General features: G+C 52.1%; 1 protein-coding gene across 2 annotated transcripts; it reads right to left on the bottom strand.

Moving 5' to 3' along the window:
• Positions 1 to 2435: 2435 nt before the first annotated feature.
• LOC146400891 (uncharacterized) lies at positions 2436 to 12826 on the bottom strand. Of its 2 annotated transcripts, XM_084972599.1 has the most exons (3): positions 11772 to 12826; positions 7947 to 8101; positions 2436 to 4666 (listed from the first exon to the last, which is right to left on the bottom strand). In XM_084972599.1, the coding sequence occupies exon 3, from the start codon at positions 4187 to 4189 to the stop codon at positions 2621 to 2623; it is 1569 nt and encodes a 522-aa protein (XP_084828725.1). In that variant the 5' UTR covers positions 4190 to 4666; positions 7947 to 8101; positions 11772 to 12826; the 3' UTR covers positions 2436 to 2620. The 2 variants fall into 2 exon arrangements, with proteins under 2 accessions (XP_084828725.1, XP_084828724.1); XM_084972598.1 differs by lacking the exon at positions 11772 to 12826 and having other exon boundaries at positions 2436 to 6419.
• Positions 12827 to 16591: the final 3765 nt, after the last annotated feature.

Here is a 16591-nt window from a genome sequence, read left to right as displayed (position 1 = left end):
CCTCAGCTGTCATGGTCAACAGGTCACCAGGCCACCTGCCGTGTTCAGTGCTCAATGAAATCCAACCTGTGTCACCCCTCCTCCCGCCACTTGGCCTGTACATGTTCACTCGCTCTGGGGCAAGGTCCTCCGCGAGGAGGGCTCTCAGGCGCCACCAACACATGCACACACTCCACCTGCCGTGTTTCCAGGGCTCGCTGGGGGCTGATGCATCTCCATGGGGCTGTGGGGTGTCTGGAGGGAATTTCCCAGGCCAGCCCCCGCCCCTCCATGAGGCCAGGGAGAACAAAACCTGGACACTCTGGTGGTGGTGGAGGAAAAGGCACAGGACCAACGGAGCAGGACCTACACTCATAGGACTGATTCCTGCAAAAGGTGAAACTGATTTAACGGAGAAGGATGGTCCATGCCACAAACCGCCCCAGAGCAATGAACACCTACAGGCCTAGAAACAAAAAGAAAGCAAATGAACCAAAACACCTGACCTGAGCTTCAGCCCTGATAAAAAAGTGAACTCGAATTGACCACAGGATAGATTTAAAAGCAAAATGTCAAACTGTAATACTTTCAGAAGGAAGCGCAGGAGGAAATTTCAGGACCTAGTTTGCTGAAGTCTTTTTAGACATGACACTAAAAGCGCAATCCATAAAACAAGACAGTTGATAATACTGGACTTGATCAAAAATGCGATTTTTTTTTTCTCTGTAAGATTGTATTAGGACAAAAAGACAAGCTGCAGACTAGGAGCACATGTTGGCGAAGCACACATCGGACAAAAGAACTCTCAAAACTCAACGGTAAAAGCCAACGTATGTGGAGTTCCCATTGTGGCTCAGTGGGTAAGACACACCTGACTAGCATCCATGAGAACATGGCCTCGCTCAGGGGGTTAAGGATCTGGCATTGCCGTGAGTTGTGTTGTAGGTTGCAGACTCGGCTCAGATCCCGGGTTGCTGTGGCTGTGGTTTAGGCTGGCAGCTCCAGCTCCGAATGGACCCCTAGCCTGGGAACCTGCACATGCCATGGGTGCAGCCCCCCGCCCCCCAAAAAAAGCAAAAAACCCCCCAAGTGATCCCAAGAGAAAATTGGCAAAAGACATTAACATTCATCATGGAGGATACAAAGGTGGAAAGAAGCCTATGAAACTACAATCACCATCACTAGTCTTGAGGGAAATGCAAAGGAGAACAGAACCTGAAGGCTGGCACTCCCCGCTGTGACACGTTCTTAAAAAGGTGACCATAAATCACGCGAGCCAGAAAAGGAAAGCTTAAGTTCTCTGCAGGTTTACGGGAGTCTCCAAAACCTGGAACCATGCAGCCCACCCAGCCACAGAGAGGAAAGAACGGGGGAGGACAACCGGGTCGGACACCTGGGCATCCTGCTGAGTGGGGGAAACACGAGTCCTATCTCCAAAGGCCACAGCTCTGATTCTGCTCATCCACACTCTAGAGATGACAAGACTCCCACAGGGGAGAGCGGGCTGGTGGCTGCTTCAGGCAGGAGCAGTGGGGGCAGGTTGGCTGGCTTGAGGGAGGACTTAGTCTGCTGGGGCAACTCGGCCCTTGGTCTGTGCCCTGGTCACGGGGGTGCACAGGTGACAGACAGACAGCTCCAAACGCACACACCACGCTGGCGTCTCTGGAGGAATGCTGTCCTTAGTGATGTGAGATGTCACTGCTGGGGAGAAATGGCTGCCGGGGGCTTGGGGCCTTCCTGTGAACCTCTCAGTATAAATACACATCTAACCAATGCCCTATGGGTCCGCCTGGCTCCCTGGAGCTCAGAGCTTCCTTGTGGGTCTCAGGGCCCCGATACTGGCGGCTGAGCAGCAGCAGAGGCGGCAGGCAGGGGCTGGGGAAGGCAGGGACTGGGCTGTGATCAGGTGGGGCATAGCCCTGCCTCGGGGCCCAGTTAACCCGAGCTCCTGCCCCACAGCCCCCAACACTCAGCTCTGCCTCTTGGAAGTGGTCCCCCCCCTCCAGTGTCCCAGGTGCACCTGTTCCCACTTGTCCCTGCTCTGCCTTGCGCTGTCCACTCACCCCATGCCTCCAACCCAGAGCAGCCGGAGCACCTCCCCTCTTCCTGTAGGGCTTCGGGGTCTCTGAGTGCACAGCCCACCGTCCCAGCCCCTCTCCTGGGGCAGGGGGGTACAGCCCATGCCTCTGGCCTCTCTTACCCTGGTCTCACCCCTCCCCTTTGCTCATCAAACGCCCGCATCAGGCAGGACCCACGGCCAGAGCTGGAGCCATAACGGCAAGTCCAAGCCCCGGTTCTGCCACGACGTATCTGTGAGGTCTTGTGCCACCCCTCTGGCTGGTTACCTTCCATGGGAACGGCGCCCAGCTCTGCACGGGCTCTGAGACCCATCCAGCTGGAGGGTGCATGGACTTGTGACCCCCATCCCAGGTGACACAATCTCCTGGGGACACTTCTTTGCCTTCCAACATTCAATTATTTATTCAAAATATACATACATCATGAAATTCAGGCCACGTCTCTGTCCCAGCACCCCTACCCCAGCCTCCGCTTTGCCCTCCCTCCCCACCCCTCTTCTCCCCCTCTAGGGGGCGTGCACAGGGAGGAAGAAACTCTCCAGCTCCCAGGCCTGGGCCTGCCTCTAAGGGCCCTGCTCCACCTGCACACAGTGCCCCTTTGCATCTTCCGGGAAGGCCTTCAAAAGGTGTTGTGCCCGGGACAATAGAAAAAACAGCTTTTTCCATCTCTCTGTTTCCTTTTCAGAAATTCTGAGCTCTGCCTTCAGCTCAGACAGCTCCTTGGAAAGATGATTTTTATGTTCTCTTTCTGCATTTAGTGTCTTCTCAAGTTCTCCCAGGGCTTTACCCATCATCTTCAATCCTTTGCCCAGCTCTGCCAGCTGCTCTTGTTGGAACTCACGGTAGTCCTTTATCTCTCTGCATGAGATAAATGTCCAGAAGGAAAAGAGCAGCACCAGAGCACAGCGAGTCAACAGAAGGAGCAAACTCTCAATGTTTCCAAAGCCTAGCTGTGACCACAGGGTTTCTGTCATGGCTGGTGTCCCCGTCTGGGCTGTTGGCCTGGCCTGGCATGTTGGTTCCGCCTGGGCTGGTATCCTCGCCGATCCTGGTGTCCCTGCCTGGGCTGGTGTCCCCGCCTGGGGTGTTGGCCCCACCTGGGCTGGTGGACCTGACTGGGCTGGTGGCACCAGAGGAGCTGGTGTCCCCACCTGGGTTGGTAGCCTCGCCTGGGGTGACGGACACATCTGGGCGGGTGGACTTGCCTGGAGTGGTGGCCCCACCTGGTATGCTGGGCCTGCCTGGGCTGGTAGCCTGGCATCAGCTGGAGTCGTGGCCTGGTCTAGTGGCCCCATCACCTGGGCTGCTGTCCCTATTGGGGCCATTGGTCCCGCAAGGCTTGGTGGCCCCACTTGGGCTGTTGCTCCTGCCTGGGGAAACGTCCCCACATGGGCTGTTGGTCCCACCTGTGGTGGTAGCATCACCAGGGCCACTGGTCCCATCTGGGCTGCTGGTCCTTCCTGGGCTGGTGTCCTCACCTGGGCTGGTGGTCCCACCTGGGCTGGTCGCCTTGCCTGGACTTTTGGCCCTGCCAGGACTGGTGGCCCTAACTGGACCAGTCGCCTCACCCAGGCTGGTGGTCCCATATGGGCTGGAGAGCCCTTTGAGAGGTTGCATGGAGGTGGGCAGGAGGTACAGGAACTCGCCCTGTGAGTCTGTGACTCTCCTTTGTGGAGCAGGAGGGCCAAGGTGGAGATCTTGGATCTGGGGTCCATGGATGTCTGAGGAGGGGTGGCCAGCTGCCTTCTGTGCAGTGTGGAGTTGGAGGCGTGGCACGTGTCCAGGTCTCTTGGCCAACAGGGCTGGGAGGGCTGCTTCCCCTCCGCGTGGGGGTCTGCTTGGTTCTGGTTCCAGACGTCCAAGCCCCTGTTGTAGAACCTGAGCACAGTGTTGAGGAGCTGGGCCAGGCCCGAGGAGGGCTGCGGGTGGAGGAGGCGCCGGGTGCGGGTGCGTAGGCTCATCCGCCCGCAAAGGGGCTCAAAGCTGGATGCGAACAGGAATGTGGTACACCAAGTGTGGGTGAGAGGCCCGGGGCAGGACAGGTGGGCCTGGGGCATGCCATGTGCAGGTGCAGAGAAGGCGGCAGAGGACACCGCCTTGAAGAGCAAGAGCAGGAACAGCTGAAAAGCCATATCCTCCGTCTGGGAGACGGTGGAAGCACTGGGCTTTTATAACTGCCTTGCCCTCAAGTCACAATGCCTCCCTGTGACATCCCCGTGGCCCGGGCCAATCACGAGGCAGCTTCCGCAACCCCCTCCCCCGCCATGCGCTTCCGGCCAATGGCCAGGCGTCTCTCATCCTATCCCTCCAAACCTTCTGGTAAGATGCCAACTCTCATCTTTTGGCAGTTGGACAGGAGCTCACGCTGCCATTGCCCGGGGAAGCTTGGGTCTCGCTCTGCCCTATCACAGTCTTCATTTCCCAGCTTGAATGTCTCGGTGCTCCTACAACCCTCGAGGATCTGAGAGCTGGTGGGTATTTCTTATGGGGTGCAGGTCCTCCCGCCCCAACTCTTGCCTGTGCTCCACCAAGAGTTTTCCATGGCGACCCGAGGTCCACCTAGTCCCTGCCAGTGCAACTGCTCCTTTTGGGTCCACAGGTTCTGCCACCTGATAGCCAATACAGAGGATAACTTCTCAAAGAAAGGCAGATCCAAAGAAAGATGGGTGGGCTGCAGGTAGAATGAAGCAAGGAGGACAGAGGAGGCTGGACTCTGAGCAGAGGATCGGTCCTCACACCCGAGGGTCCAGGGCAACAGAGGGAGCAGGCCGCCCGTCTGGTAAGGTGGTTGTGGCCTTCCTAGACACAGCCTCATCACTCCTCCTGGGCAGTCATTTGTCCCTTCTCTGTCGTTGTGCTCATCACTGAAGACTTTAGTCCCATGTGCTGCCGGCACCACTGCACCCCTGTCTTTATTTTCTGTAACTGTTTTTTTAGGCCACAGCCGTGGTACATGGACCTTCCCAGACCAGAGCTCTAATAGGAGCTGCAGCAGCCAGCCTACACCACAGGGCCAGCAATGCAGGATCCAAGCTGCATCTGCAACCTACTCCACAGCTCACAGCAACACTGGATCCCTGACCCACTGGTGAGGCCAGGGATCGAACCCAAATTCTCACGGATGATGCTCGGATTCACTTCTGCTGTCCCACAATGGGAACTCCCTATCTTCCGTGACTTCTTCAGCTCCAAGGACAATCCATACCCTCTGCGGACTTTTGGTCCGTGACTGTCCTTACAAACATTGTTGGTATTTTCCCAGCAGCCATTTCTTCTACCCGGAACCACAGTAATACTCATGAATAAAATGTGAACTGTTCGGGTCTCCTGATGCAATCAATGGGCTACCTGGGAATGCATCGTGACTGCAGGAAATCCATCCCGGTCCTCCCCTTCCTCTTTGTTAGGAGTGGCTGGGGGTGTGGAGAGCATCTTACCCTATTCTGGCCAATAGGGCCTGACAGGATGCCTGGGGCAGGAGCTGGTTGGGTTGGGATATTTTATCACTTCCTGAAGAAAGCCAGGTGGTAGAAGACCGTTGTCATTTTGACCTGGTCAAGAGGTGACTTTAAGAGCTGTAACACTCAGGAGCTCCTGTCTCAGTGAACGAACACCAGCCCCAGTGCGGGTTTGCTCGGGAAAGCAACCCTTGCCTTTTTCCAACCTAGGCCACTCCTATACATACGGCAAATGAGCCAAGGTGCTCTCTGTGCACTGGTTTGGTGCAGGGAGTTTGCATCGCTTGAAAGGCACTCCAAACGTGTTCTCCTTTGAGGAGAAGCCTGATGTGGCATGAAAACGCCTTCTTTTCACAAGCGGGAAAAAGCAGCACACAGTGACCTAGGGCAATCCACGCCGGACGGAAATCTCACAAACTCCACAAAAGATGAATGTGCAACGTTTCTCCTTGCAAAGTGTATCCTATTCAGTGAGTGAACACCAGCCCCAGTGCGGGTTTACTTCGGAGACCAAACCTTGCCTTTTTCCCATCTAGGCCTGTCCTATACCTAGGAAAATGAGCCAAAGTGCTGCCCAATGAACTCTGTGCACTGGTTTGGTACAGGGAGTTTGCATCACTTGAAAGGCACTCCAAATGTGTTCTCCTTTGAGGCGAAGCCTGATGTGGCATGAAGATGCCTTCTTTTCAAAAACGGGGAGAAGCAGCACATAGCGAGCTAGGGCGAACCACGCCTGATGGAAGTATCACAAACTTCCCTTATGACCCAAGTCCATTCAGCCCCCAGGGGAACAAGCTATGAACCCAAGGGCCGGGTCTCCCCATAGAAGGTACAGTTCCAGAATATACAAGCCGCCTCCGTGAAGATATCGTTCCTTTTGTTAGTCCCCTTCCTGGTGTCAAAACTCAAGACCAATGATGACAGAGGAGGAGACAATGTTTGCATTCCCAATGTACGCATGAGATCGCTAATAGTTTTTCTCCCCTTCTTCCTCCCCCCGCTTATTTTCTTCATCGTCACCCTTCCCATCCATCCTGCCAGATTCTCTGTCGGTCTTTCTGTCTCTGGCTCTGATTCTCTCCATCTACCTGTTGATGCCTGTGTCTGTGTTGCCGCCTCCCTGCCCCTCTCTGTCACTGCTCTGTCTCCTGCTCACTCGATCTCTCCTCCTCTTTGCTGTGGCTGCTGCCTGATGAAGGTTCCTTGCCTCAGGTCTCTAAAGGGGACAGGACTGTTTCAAAATGCACAACGATCCACTGCAATATGCCCTCTCTCAGTATCTCTTCAACCCAGATGGCCATAATAAAAATCCCATCTTGCCTGGCAACTTCTCCTTTCCTGAGCCTTCAGAGGGAGGACACGTCCCTGTTACTACCAGGTCAGGAGACTCTAATGGATCTGATCCCTGTCTTGGAAATCTTTGAAATACATGTTCTTTCCTCCCACACTGAACCCGTGCTTTGCTGCCTCACGACCCAAGACCGAACTGCAGTGAGTGTGGTGGACCTGGCCTCGTGTGTCTCTGTGAGTGCCCATAGGCACTAGTGTGTTTCTTTTTGTAGATGTTTCTGAAAGGTGCCTGTAGAAACTGTCGTGAAACCAAGAAGACGTTTTGCTAGGGAAAGACCACCAGTCTTCCTGGCCCTCACGCATGGCCTTGGGCCTTTCATCCCAAAGCTAACTCTCTTCCTCCATTGACTTGTTCCCCTCCACCCTGAGCAGAGAAGAAGACCTCACTCACAGGTGATTCACTGGAGGCCATCCTGAGCCATCAAGGGCCAACTCCGTGGACCAGCCAGCCTCTCATGCTCCCTGGTCTCCAGACCCTTCCTTCCTGACCACCCGTTCATGCGGGCCTCCAGCCACTCAGTTCCCTCTGGCCACATTCTCTGAAGGGATGCCTCTTCCTGCCTTGGATGTGAGTTCGTGCTGTGTGGAGCACCCAGGAGCCATACCCCAAGACAGAGACATAGGTACTCCACCTAGCGTGTCCTCCCAATTGAAACGTTTCTAGCACATGGCTTACTGGGTAAAATATGGGCCCCATGGGTAAATCCTAACTTCAGGCATTTTCCCTAAGACCGACCTTCCAGTCCTGTCAGGGTTTGTGTGATTCTTGAGAATGACAGTCTTCAAACAATGACACAACCAGATTAAGCCCTGGCCGCCAAAATACTGACCCTACCAACTTGAGTCCAGATTGCTTAGGCCGGATTGTTGTCTCTGCCCCTGGGCACCGAGAGAGAGAGAGAGGGAGGGAGGGAGGGAGGGGGAGAGGGAGAGAGAGAGGGGGAGAGAGAGAGAGAGAGAGAGAGAGAGAGAGAGAGAGAGAGAGAGAGAGAGAGAGAGAAGCTGAGAGGGAGTGGGAGAAAGAGGTAGAGAGTGTGAAAAGGGTGAGGAGGAATCAAGGGAATCATGATCTCTTGTGTACCTGAATTCTGCTTTCTGGAATACCAAGTTCTCAGGCCAGTCATCCTCTGGTTGTTATCCCGGGCTAAGGGTTGTCTTGAAAGTCTGCTATAAGAGCATCCTTCTGACTCAGTTTCACAACAAGCCTCCTTCTCTGTGATCCTCTAGAGGCTGAGCCTGTTGAGGAGAAAATGGGGAGAGTTCAGGGAGGATTCCACGGCGACACAAAATGATAGTGTTCACCCAGCCCGGCCATTGCTCTTGGGCCGTGTGGATATTTCCCCAGACCAAGGATGACTCTGCACACCTGTTTAGAACGGATGTCAGTACCTGGAATAAAAGCCAAATGGAGTCCTTGGGGGCTCAATCTATGCCTATGAGAAGAGAAGTTACTCAAGTTTGTAGCCCACGACTCACAAATCCTCAAGAGACTCACTTGCAAACGAAATGGAAGGAAGACTCCAGGGAATAAGGGAATCGAGGGTAGTGGATGGGACCCGGCATCCCACCTGTGGGTGATTACCAATATCTTGACAGGCCCATGCAAAACTTACACAGCAGAGTGAATTCTCCGCTAAACACTGTAGCCTCTTGCTACATCCAGGGCACATTGGCTCCAACCATCAGAATGGAAGGGGAAGGAAATGAAACTCAAAAAACGAAAGCAAAACAAACCACTACAAAATACACAATGCACTCCTAGCTGGTGGAGGAGAAACAGTTTCATGAGGAGCCCACACCACAGTGCCCCTTCTGATGGAAGCCATACCGGTACTCCTTGCACTGTGAGTTACCCGGTCTAAACACCAAGGGTATATTGCCTCGCTCTGTGAAGGTGCTACTCGTACTCCATGGAAGCTTGCAAGTGTTGGACCCCTGTTCTCTCTCTGGTACCGTCCATTTTGTGGTGGAAAAGAAGGAAAGAATGGCCTCTGGGTCACGTATTCCCAGGGGAAAATAATGGGATGGTCAGGGGAAGTGCATTTCCGGGCACACCCCTGCGTCCATGAGACACTGCATTTCCTGAATGATACCCAACTCTAGGACAGCACCAGGTTTCCTGCAGAAATACCTGCTAGCCTCTACCTGTCTGCTGACAAACACACATTCCCAGGGTCTTTTCCCTGTGGAGGAAGGCAAGGCAAGGCCCTCATACCCAATCCAATCCCTCCTGAAAGATCATCTTTCATTCTGGACAGCACCCACGACGAATCACTTGGAAACTCACACGAGACTTTCTGCATCAAGACCAGTTTCCTCTTGAAGAACATAACTCCCAGCCCCCAATTTGGATTCTAGCGCAAGACAATTTGAACAGCTCCTGGAATCTGTGTCTCTCAGGCCTTTGATTGCAGATACACGCAAAGCAAAAATTTTCTTCTGTTCCTCTGACTACCCATCGAATGTTGATGATTTACCAGGACAAAAAGACATCCAATAACTCAAATATCCAACAAAAATGAAAGAGAGCAAGCGAACAATGGAAACCACACAGCAAATACAGCAGAGACAACATCAACCCAAAAACAAAATCGTGGAAATACATATTCTATTAAATGATGCAAACTGGCCAAGGGTGATAAACGTGTAGATTTAACTCGCTCAAATATGTTAGGTAATTGGTAGTGTGAGTCCCTGCTGTGTCTGCCACTGAGAGGAAAAACAAGAGACAAAAAAATAGGGATATTGGAGAGAGAAGGGGAGAGAGGGCGGGGAGGGGGCGAGTGAAAGGGAGAGAGAGAGAGAGAGAAAGAGAAAAGGGATTGTGAAACATAAAGCAAAGGGAGAGGAACAGAATTGAAAGATGGAAAATAAATTGTAAAAGTGCCCTTGGCTGTGGATCTGCTTTTTATGATTGTTTCCAAAATGTTCTGTTTCATAGAAGGTTTTCTGAAGGAAAGCCAATGGAAGGGGTTCTGTGAGGGCCACAGCATCTAACTGCTTCCTGGCGTTCCATCCAAGGCCTCTGCACAGAGCTTTGGGCCATCACGATGTCATGGTGTGTCAGAGATGCCAGGGGTCCTCCCTGTGCCCTGGTCCCCAGGTCAAGCTGGCGCTATCCCCGAGTAGATGGGGGCTCAGCAGGGCAGGCAGAAGAGGCTGCTTATGACCTGCAGGGGGTCACGCTGGGCTGTGAGTACCAGGAGGCGACCAGGGCCACAGGCCACTGGCCCCTCCGGCCTCCGGCTACCGTGCCGAGGGTGCGGTGGGCGAGCAGGCGGGCATCCCAGCTCAGAGCATGTGGCGGGGACGCAGCCCTTGGGATACCAGTGCATTCTGGCACGGCTGTGGTTTACAATGAATAAATAGCATGCATTGGGTGCACAAATATTGATTCTTTACATTAAAACATTTCCAATCCTGCAGATACTTCGGAAAAGGGAAGCTCAACCCGTAATTATGTATCTTCAAGAAATGAAAATTGGGATTTATTTGTGTAATAATTCCCTGTGTTGTAACTGATAACAATGGTAATAAAATTCCCTGGGGATAAGAAGATTCCATCAGAGGCTGTAGACACCACAGTAGAAATCGGTTCGGAAGAGGGGCTCTAAGGAGACCACAGCCTGGGGGAAGCCTCGGGTCCCATCCATCCTGCCGGCCCTGCTGTCTGGGGCTGCTTGGTAAACCCCAGGGCCAGCATGGTCCTTCCAGGTGGCCACAAAAAGCTTAATTTCACAGCTGATCACAAAACACAGAATTTGCTCTGTGGGTAATGCCATCCTGTGCTTGCAGGCTTGCACATTACTTAGTTATCACATAATTTTTTTTCTTTTTTTGCTTTTTAGGGCCATACCCATGAGATACGGAGGTTCCCAGGCTAGAGGTCGAATTTAAGCTGCAGCTGCTGGCATACACCACAGGCACAGCAACACCAGACCCGATCCGTGTCTTCGGCCTACACCACAACTCATGGCAATGCTGTATCTTTGGCCTACTGAGCGAGGCCAGGGATTGAACCCACATCCGTATGGTTACTTGTCGGTTTCGTTAGCACTGAGCCACAGTGAAACTCCACAAAACAATTCCTTAATAAAAACATACGCTCTGGGGAAGTTCCCATCATGGCTCAGTGGGTTAAGTACCCAGCTTTTTTTTCTGTGAGCATGAGGGTTCGATTCCTGGCCTCTTTCAGTGGATCAGGGGCCCAGCGTTGCCATGGCTATGGCATAGGTCACTGAAGAGACAGCTTGCACCTGGCATTGCTGTGCCTGTGGTGTAGGCTGACAGCTGCAGCTGGAATTCACCTCTAGCTTGGGAACTTCCACATGCTGCAGGTGCAGCCATAAAAACATTTTTTTAAATTCTGAGAGTTCCCATTGTGGCTCAGTGGAAATGAATCTGACTAGTATCCATAAGGACACAGGTTCGATCCCTGGCCTCGCTCAGGGGGTTAAAGACCCGGCGTTGCCGTGAGCTGTGGTATAGGTCACAAGTGGGGTTCGGATCCTGTGTTGCTGTGCTTGTAGTGGAGACCAGTGGCTACAGCGCCATTCGACCCTTAGCCTGGGAACCTCCATATGCTACCAGTGTGGCCCTAAACAACCAAAAAAAAAAAAAAAAAGCCGTCACAGTAGCCATGCAGAACTTCCCCACTGAGAGTTCAAAATTCCTGACAGTAACTACGACTAGGGAAGGGAGCTGAAACGGGGCAGTTTGGTTTGGGTTTCAATTCTCACATCTTTAGCACTGGGGCCACTTCACACCATCTTGAGCTGTCACAACAAGAATTCATGGAGGAAGTTGCCTTGAACCACCAGCTACTCTGCATGCTCCTGTCATCCTTTTATTTTATTTTATTTGCTTTGGTTACACTCTAAACCCAACAGAACACTGTTCTTCTTACCTTAGCTTTCAGCTGTCAGAGAATGTCTCTCCATCCGCCTGGAAATCTGCTAAGCCTGTACACTTAGCCACACGTTTGTCCTTCCCCTCCTGAGCTCCCTTCTCCGAAGATCTCCTCGTAGCATTTATGTGGGTCAAATGGGAACGGACTCTTGGCTGAGTATGTCTTTCTTCGGCTCATTATTGAAGGGTGTTTGTGCAGGACGTAAGGTTCTGGGTAGACGTGTTTTTTCTTTCCTCCTCTGAAGAGGCTGGGTTTTGCCATTTGGTCTCCTGTGTTTCTGAGAATTCTTTCTCCTGAACCCATTTTTCTATAGCTGCTCTTGTGCTTTGGTGTTTATAATTTTTGGCTTTTCAGCAGTTTTGCTGTGCTGTCCAGGGCAAGATTGTCTTTGTATCTGTCTTCACTGGGATTCAATGAGCTTCTGAGGTTTGTGGATGGGTATTTTTCATCAGTTGGGGAACATTCCTAACCATTCATCCCTTCAAGTATTATTTTGTTCCCTCGTTCCTCAGTTTCTGAGAATTGAGTCATGCAATCAGTGGACCCATTGACATTGTCCCACAAACCTCTCGTGTCTTTTTTTTTTTGTCTTTTTGCCATTTCTTGAGCCACTCTCGTGGCATATGGAGGTTCCCAGGCTAGGGGTCCAATCGGAGCTGCAGCCGCCGGCCTATGCCAGAGCCACAGCAACACGGGATCCGAGACTTGTCTGCAACCTACACCACAGCTCATGGCAACGCCGGATCCTTAACCCACTGAGCGAGGCCAGGGATCGAAGCCGCAACCTCATGGTTCCTAGTCGGATTCGTTAACCACTTTGCCACCACAGGAACTCCTCTGGGGTCTTTTCTTAAACTCATTCTTAAACTCACTGCATTTTCCCTCACTGTGCTTCGGTTTGGGTCATTTACATTTTGCTGTTTCAGTTTCACAGATTCTTTCCTCTGGCGTTAAGCTCATCCAATTCATGCTGCAGTCCAGACATGGTTTTTTATTTCTGGAATTTCCATTAGGCTCTTTTTCAGGGTAGTCACCTCTTTGCCAACATTTCCCCCTGTTGATACATAGAGGCCACCTCGTCTACTACATTCTCTAACATACTCATCACGAAATAACACCAAAGGTTCAGAGAACAAAGGGAAAATGAGGCAAACTGGACTTCATGAAATTTTCTTAAAGGGTGCATCGAAAGACACTGTGAATCAAAACTACTATGAGGTACCACTCACTTCACAGCGGTCAGAATGGCCATCATTAATAATCCACAAATAACAAATGCTGGAGAGGGTATGGAGTAAATGGACCCTCCTACACTGTAGGTGGGATTATAGAGTGGCACAACCACCATGGAAAATAGTTTGGGGCTACCGCAGAAAACTCAACAGGGAACGATCGTGTGACCCAGCAATTGAACTCTTGGGCATATATCCACACAAAACTTTCCCTGAAAAAGATCCATGCACCCCTACGTTCACTGCAGCTCCATTCACAATAGCCAAGACATGGAAACAACCCAAATGTCCATCAACAGATGAATGGATTGGGAAGACATGGTATATATACACAATGCAATACTACTCAGCCATAAAAAAAAGAATGAAATAATGCCATCTGAAGCAACATGGAGGGAACGAGAGACTCTCATCCTGACTGAAGTAAGTCAGAAAGAGAACGACAAATACCATATGATATCACTTATATCTGGAATCTAATATATGGCACAAATGAACCTTTCCTCAGAAAAGAAACTCATAGACTTGGAGAAGAGACTTGTGGTTGCCAAGGGGGAAGAGGAGGGAGTGGGATGGACTGGGAGCTTGGGGTTAATAGATTCAGACTATCGCCTTTGGAATGGATAACTAATGAGAGCCTGCTGTATAGCCCTGGGAACACTATCCAGGCACTTGTGACGGAACAGGATGGAGGAAAATGTAAGCAAAAGAATGCATATGTGTATGTATGACTGGGTCACTTTGCCCTACAGCAGCAAATTGACAGAACACTGTAAACCAACTCTAATGGAACAGGATGGAGAGTCCTCAAAACACCATAAGTAGAACCACTAGATAACCCTGCAAGTCCACTTCTGGGTATACTATCCAAGAAGAATAGTGAAGTCAGCGTGTCAGAATGATATTTGGCACACCTATGCTCACAGCAGGTAAAGCATGGAAGCAACTCAAGTGTCTGCTGGCAAATGAATGGATAAGCAAGCTGTGGTCCAGCCACACAACGGAATATTCCTCAGGCTGAGCAGGAAAGAGCTTCGGACCCAGGACACAGCATGGAGGAACCCTGGGAGACATTCAGCTCAGGGAGACGAGCTGGTCACAGAAGGACGAATCCGGCAGGATTCCACTCACCTGAGGCCCCTAGCGTCATCAGAGGCCTAGAGGCAGAGAGCAGAACGGTGGGTGCCAGGGGCTGGGGGAGGGGGCAGACAATGTTCAGTGGGGACAGAGTTCCAGATTTACTAGGCGAAAGCTTTCTGAAGATGGGTGCTGGCGATGGGAGGATCAAAGATTGGGGTGCTCTTCAGTAGCATTTTCCACTTACAAAAATTCAGATGGTATGTTTTATGTTTTGCGTATTTGATAAGAAAGGGCAGGCTCCTTCCTGGGCCAGGCTGCTCTTGTGGTGGGTGAGCCAGCCAGTCCGCGGCTGAGCTGGCTCTGATTTCTGCTGCAACCACCAGCTGTCAATATCTTGGCCACGTAGACATGCATTCACAGAAGGACCTGGGATCTGCTGGGCTTTCTCCCACCTGGCACCAGCTCACCCACCTGCGGGCTGTCCTTCACCACCCTCTGCCCTGTCCCCTGTCCCCAACTTTGGGAGCTGTGCCTGCACTTAGCAAAAGCCTGTGTCTGGCAGGGTTTCCGGGTCTCTCTGGCCCGAGACCTGGGGAATGGGGCCGAGGGGGCTAAGACCCTGTTGGCTCCTCAGCTGTCATGGTCAACAGGTCACCAGGCCACCTGCCGTGTTCAGTGCTCAATGAAATCCAACCTGTGTCACCCCTCCTCCCGCCACTTGGCCTGTACATGTTCACTCGCTCTGGGGCAAGGTCCTCCGCGAGGAGGGCTCTCAGGCGCCACCAACACATGCACACACTCCACCTGCCGTGTTTCCAGGGCTCGCTGGGGGCTGATGCATCTCCATGGGGCTGTGGGGTGTCTGGAGGGAATTTCCCAGGCCAGCCCCCGCCCCTCCATGAGGCCAGGGAGAACAAAACCTGGACACTCTGGTGGTGGTGGAGGAAAAGGCACAGGACCAACGGAGCAGGACCTACACTCATAGGACTGATTCCTGCAAAAGGTGAAACTGATTTAACGGAGAAGGATGGTCCATGCCACAAACCGCCCCAGAGCAATGAACACCTACAGGCCTAGAAACAAAAAGAAAGCAAATGAACCAAAACACCTGACCTGAGCTTCAGCCCTGATAAAAAAGTGAACTCGAATTGACCACAGGATAGATTTAAAAGCAAAATGTCAAACTGTAATACTTTCAGAAGGAAGCGCAGGAGGAAATTTCAGGACCTAGTTTGCTGAAGTCTTTTTAGACATGACACTAAAAGCGCAATCCATAAAACAAGACAGTTGATAATACTGGACTTGATCAAAAATGCGATTTTTTTTTTCTCTGTAAGATTGTATTAGGACAAAAAGACAAGCTGCAGACTAGGAGCACATGTTGGCGAAGCACACATCGGACAAAAGAACTCTCAAAACTCAACGGTAAAAGCCAACGTATGTGGAGTTCCCATTGTGGCTCAGTGGGTAAGACACACCTGACTAGCATCCATGAGAACATGGCCTCGCTCAGGGGGTTAAGGATCTGGCATTGCCGTGAGTTGTGTTGTAGGTTGCAGACTCGGCTCAGATCCCGGGTTGCTGTGGCTGTGGTTTAGGCTGGCAGCTCCAGCTCCGAATGGACCCCTAGCCTGGGAACCTGCACATGCCATGGGTGCAGCCCCCCGCCCCCCAAAAAAAGCAAAAAACCCCCCAAGTGATCCCAAGAGAAAATTGGCAAAAGACATTAACATTCATCATGGAGGATACAAAGGTGGAAAGAAGCCTATGAAACTACAATCACCATCACTAGTCTTGAGGGAAATGCAAAGGAGAACAGAACCTGAAGGCTGGCACTCCCCGCTGTGACACGTTCTTAAAAAGGTGACCATAAATCACGCGAGCCAGAAAAGGAAAGCTTAAGTTCTCTGCAGGTTTACGGGAGTCTCCAAAACCTGGAACCATGCAGCCCACCCAGCCACAGAGAGGAAAGAACGGGGGAGGACAACCGGGTCGGACACCTGGGCATCCTGCTGAGTGGGGGAAACACGAGTCCTATCTCCAAAGGCCACAGCTCTGATTCTGCTCATCCACACTCTAGAGATGACAAGACTCCCACAGGGGAGAGCGGGCTGGTGGCTGCTTCAGGCAGGAGCAGTGGGGGCAGGTTGGCTGGCTTGAGGGAGGACTTAGTCTGCTGGGGCAACTCGGCCCTTGGTCTGTGCCCTGGTCACGGGGGTGCACAGGTGACAGACAGACAGCTCCAAACGCACACACCACGCTGGCGTCTCTGGAGGAATGCTGTCCTTAGTGATGTGAGATGTCACTGCTGGGGAGAAATGGCTGCCGGGGGCTTGGGGCCTTCCTGTGAACCTCTCAGTATAAATACACATCTAACCAATGCCCTATGGGTCCGCCTGGCTCCCTGGAGCTCAGAGCTTCCTTGTGGGTCTCAGGGCCCCGATACTGGCGGCTGAGCAGCAGCAGAGGCGGCAGGCAGGGGCTGGGGAAGGCAGGGACTGGGCT

Source organism: Sus scrofa, chromosome 8, assembly GCF_054392235.1.
Source record: "Sus scrofa isolate SSC_HxYL_T2T_F1_AM1 chromosome 8, Sscrofa_HxYL_maternal_Yorkshire_Landrace_v2.0, whole genome shotgun sequence".
Taxonomy (NCBI): Eukaryota; Metazoa; Chordata; class Mammalia; order Artiodactyla; family Suidae; genus Sus; species Sus scrofa.
Note: the sequence above shows the minus strand (reverse complement) of the source record. Positions and strands in the feature narration are given on the sequence as shown.

Coding starts and splice junctions, on each gene's coding strand:
- LOC146400891 (XM_084972599.1), bottom strand. CDS start 4,189: ATGGCTTTTCAGCTGTTCCTGCTCTTGCTCTTCAAGGCGGTGTCCTCT.